Raw genomic sequence first — 5,124 nt, 5'->3', positions numbered from 1 at the left:
ATGATATCCATATACCATAGTGTGGAAAACTGAAATTCCTTTTAAAGATAAAGAGAATTGCAGTAGTCGAATTGAGTTTATGGGAAGGCACCATATTGTATATGTTTAATGTCAATAGTAGTGACTTCAGATCCTACATTCAGTAATGTATATTGGAATTTCTGAAAACCCATACCATTACGGACCGAAAAATGAACAATCAATGTTCATATAAATTTTGGGTATGAACATTTATTGTTCATATATAGTTTTGGGTATGAACAATTAATGTTCATGTCTGTTTTGGGTATGAACATTTATTGTTCATATATGTTTTGGGTATGAACAATCAATGTTCATATTTGTGCACAATATTAAGGCCAGTATAGTGTTTTAATTAGTTGATTGAATGTAGTTACATCCTCTAAATTCTAAAAGATAACATGGTTAATTATCATCATTGCATAAATTTCCCAAATGACTGGCGGAGCAACACACTAACACTGCAAAAGTTTTATAAAACTTTGATTGTTTGACAGCACGTATTTACACGTGATGATACTATGATAGTAGTGTATCGTTTAGATTTCAAAAAATATCCCTTTCAAAATACAAGAACCTTTTTGGTCCAAAGACAAGTCAAATTCTCAATATTGTTGTCCTTCTCACATGATTGTAATGTTACTTAATCTGTGTACTCCGGAGTGCTACTCCTAGTAAAATTTCCCCTTTGACTCGAACGGCTTTGATGAGCAAGTTAAAGTTGAAAATTTTTACCTATACGTCATGACAGAGGGAAGATATTATGCTCTCCAGCAACCAAGGTAAACATTATATTACGGGATTGCAACTGTCATTTGGGCAACCAAAGAGAGTGTGAATGAAAGTCAGGTTTGCAAGCGTAAGAAGTAGCAGACAGTTGAGACGTTGAGTGATGTTAATAAAATATATCTGGAGGCACGAGTCAGGACGCGGTTTTAGAGCTGCTAGACAGTGGTGCAACAGCTAAGGCAATGGTTCCTGTGCGGCTGCGTGTTTTGGGTGTGGTATCCCGACGTCACCATCTCTCTCCAATTTGCAGATCCTGGAAGCTATATGTTTTGGGTATGAACATTTATTGTTCATATATGTTTTGGGTATGAACAATCAATGTTCATGTCTGTTTTGGGTATGAACATTTATTGTTCATATATGTTTTGAGTATGAACAATCAATGTTCATATCTGTTTTGGGTGTGAACATTTATTGTTCATATCTGTTTTGTTCATACCTATTGTTCATAGCTAATGTTCATAATTTGGGATATGAACAGTTATTGTTCATATATGTTTTGGGTTCATGTTTTCATAGCCACAATCAATGTTCATAGCTGATGTTCAGCATGGGTAGGTATGAACAATCAATGTTCATACCTATTGTGGGTATGAATGAAAATAGAACCTGTCAATCAATGTTATCAGTTATATCAGTTATCAGTTATGCCCATGCCTACGGGCCATGAGACCTCGATGCGACTCTCCACTGTTTTGAATACTGTAAGAAGGCTGGGCATACAATTAACTGTGATTGAATCCAGCAAGTGTATCACCAGAAATGCATTAAATGGATATATGAAAATGCAAAATTTCGTCCATCTTCTAAATGTACTTAAACATAAAACAACACTAATACAAGCATATATATCAATAAGATATGAGAAGCATAATAGAGTAATAGATAAAACAATGTTCCACCAAAGTGAGGGTACATTAAGGAGAAAGCCAGCAAAATATTACAAAGAAGGGGCCGTAAGAGCACCCCACAAAAGTATGCCCTGAGGAGAAATATCATTATTTACGATCAAAACTTGTTCATAAACCCCATGAGGACCTTAATTTGAGTTGCCAAGGTCAGCACCTCTATTGTAAATCCCATGCCTGAAGAACACTTAATTGAAGAATTAAGTAATTGTCTTGTATGTCTGCTTGGAAAACATTAAATAAGGAGCTTAAATAAGAGCGTAAGTAGAAAGTGAAAATAGGAACTAAATATTCGAAGTGAAACAAAGACAGAGTAGGCGATGTTATAGTAAAAGTAAATAGAAACTAACCACATTGCAAAACTGGTTGTGAAAGACTCTTGGCTAGTGTGAACAAAAATTGAATATCTATTCAACTGCAGGAAGTAAAGTTTTTAAATAAAGTGAGTGCCAATAGATGGACTTGTTGAATAAGTAAATGTAAACAACCATGAAAAGAAAATAAAACTAATAATAAGGAAAAGAAACTACTTATGCACTGACCTGACAAATGCTTAAAGCAAGACTTCAGGGTATACGACATTTGTAGTAAGTTTTTTCAGCGTTGGAGGTAAAAGAATACTTATTCGGCTGCGGAAGTGCACCTAGATAATGCCACATATAATCGCCATGGCTGAAAACTTCAGTTTGAAGATCGATTCCCACAAACTTCACAGATTGACCTTGTGATTTATTTATAGTCATGGAATAAGCCAAATGGATAGGAAATTATCTTCGTGTCATATTGAAAGGAAAATCTGAAGAGGATGGTGACAAAGAGATCCTGGAATAAATACACGGTTACCCGATTTTTCACTGTAAGAATTCTCGCCCGTGATAACGCGGTGGTTGACATTGCAACACCATCAAGCGAGTCCCATTGCATAACCCATCTCTCGGGGCAATATTGCAAAAAGAACATTATTGGACAACCTTCTTTTTAGCTTGAGTCGAAATGGTGGCAGACCAGTGGGATCAAGTGAGTTTAGGTACTCATTTGGATCTCGATTAATATTTCTTGGATTATTTGCATCCGCCTCATCCAACTTGTCGCCACTAGAAAAGTCATAGTTTCTCCGGGAACATACGTAAAAGGCTCTTTGCATTAATGGCATTGACATCATCATTCCTCGCAGAAAGAATTGTCCGCTTTCGGTTAAATAGTCGGGGTGATAAGTGGAAGTTTCATCCAAATGAGGATAAGTAGCGTAAATCAGTCCCAAGATGTGTGCAATGATGGATCGTTGAGGGTAGCTCAATAACCGCTTCAGGATCGTTTCCAACCTGATGACATAAAATGTGAAATAGAATATTATGAGAATTCTAATAGAGAGGAATATTATAAATTAGGACAGAAATGTTTGTACCTTTGTTAAGAACTCTGCAAATAGTAAATTCTCGTAAGTGCCACGCTCTAATCTCATGTTCTGTACCAGGGTGAGAACATTGACGTGATTCCAAAGAAAAGAGCATCGCAAGGAAGCACGAACAATTTGCTCTCGGGCCCCTCTGGGTATAACTGGTAGGCATTGACGGAAGTCACCACCAAGAACCACAGTAATCCCCCCGAATGGGTTGTCATTGTCTCGAATATCCGCGAAGTAATCGATCAGACTTCCAAACAGAACTTGTTTTGCATTGGGACCTCATCCCATATGATTAGGTTAGCTTGTCTGAATAATTCAGCTTGTGGTGAACGCTTACTGAACCCACATACAGAGTTATCCATAATATCTAATGGGATGCAAAAGGTTGAGTGAGCAGTCCGACCACCTGCCAATAGCAAAGAAGCTATTCCGGATGAAGCCACCATAATAGCAATGTGTCCTTGAGTACGACACGTAGCAGCAATGGTGTTGTAAAAAAAAAGTTTTTCTGTGCGGCCGCTGCTCCATTCAAGAAAAATAGTAGTCCATTTGTTATGAGCATCGAATTGTCACTTCACTATATGCAAAGTGTTGCTCAGCATTTAAGTGGATGGCATTGGCGTGTGCCTCTTCATTGTGTGGATCAAATTGAAATTGCCTTTGCTCCCATATAAGTCCGTCCCAACAACCAAGCTCCAATTTCTAATTGGGAGCGGCATTGTAGGAAAATGAGCTAGAGTTCTACCACCTGACTCGTAGAGAATATCATTTAGGAGAAATAAGCCATAATCTTGTACCTGTGCATCTGTAGGATGAGGAATGAAGAACATGGTTTGAAGCTTGTACGGGAGGTCATCACAAATGCTTTCGCAAAATTCATTCCATAAGGCTTCGGGTTGCACCGGATTGCACTCGCGGAGAATAGTACGTAAAAGTCGAAGTTGATACCCAGTTTGCATGATTGCAGCCTCTTGTAAACATTGCACCCATTCGCTGTCGTCTTCAAGAAGTCCACGCATAACACACGCTTCTTTGAAAGTATGAAGCGGAGGACCATTCCCAATTCTCTTTAGATCATCAAAGGATTGCGGACCTTTACAACAGCAGTTAGAAGTAACCGCAAATAAAACCGCCACCGAGTTAGGACTTGCAAAGTACATTCGCCAATAGCGGTGCTTGAGTCCTTTTGTCCATCTATGCCACCTTTTACTCCAAACATAATGTTCTGGAAATTCTTGATATGTAAGCCCTCGTGCATCAGGATATGAAGCACACCGCTCGAAAAATGCAGTTAGAGTTGACTTTTGTTGCTGAGCCCTTAAGAGAATAGCATCCGTTGATTCATTAGGATTGTAAACCACTCGGTGCATTCCAGGGAGATGAAGTGCTAATCTCACAACAGCCGGCTTCTCTTGGTGAAGAGAAAACCCGAACAACCTCCAAACCGCTTCAGGTGGCATGAAGTCATTGAACACCACTGTTGTCCTGTCGTGTCCTTTGAATATGTACTTGTGAATGTATTTGACACAACGTATCCCGGCACAAACTTCGACATTAATATGGCAATCGAACATCTTAGAAAGATAAGGATTGTATGGAACAACATCCCTATTATCAACTTCATGCCCTCTAACATTATATTTCTTGCCAGTGTCACGACGACGGTAGATAGGATATCCAGTCTTATCCATGGTCGTAACATTTTCGAAAGCACGGGGATACTGATTTTTGCAACACCTATTTACCATACATGGACAACTTGGATTTTTTAAGCCACACGGCCCATGAACCATACATTTGATAACAGTGCGGAACAATTCAGGTTCAGTATCTGGATCAGGAAATTCAGCACAAACAATGTGGTCAACCCGAAAGCAGCACACCTAATTTTGTCTTGATGATGTCAAGATATATATAATGCATATGTGGTAGACCACGTTTCTGAAATTCGATTGTGTAAACATGTGCAACAGCAATACCAAGCACACCCTTGTCTCTGAT

At 38.6% G+C, this 5,124-nt stretch overlaps 1 protein-coding gene across 1 annotated transcript; it reads right to left on the bottom strand.

Moving 5' to 3' along the window:
• Window positions 1–3,725: 3,725 nt before the first annotated feature.
• LOC147510061 (uncharacterized) lies at window positions 3,726–4,814 on the bottom strand. Its single transcript, XM_086597994.1, has one exon. The coding sequence runs from the start codon at window positions 4,812–4,814 to the stop codon at window positions 3,726–3,728; it is 1,089 nt and encodes a 362-aa protein (XP_086454120.1).
• Window positions 4,815–5,124: the final 310 nt, after the last annotated feature.

This window comes from Coptis chinensis, chromosome 3 (genome assembly GCF_015680905.1).
Source record: "Coptis chinensis isolate HL-2020 chromosome 3, ASM1568090v1, whole genome shotgun sequence".
NCBI lineage: Eukaryota > Viridiplantae > Streptophyta > Magnoliopsida > Ranunculales > Ranunculaceae > Coptis > Coptis chinensis.
Note: the sequence above shows the minus strand (reverse complement) of the source record. Positions and strands in the feature narration are given on the sequence as shown.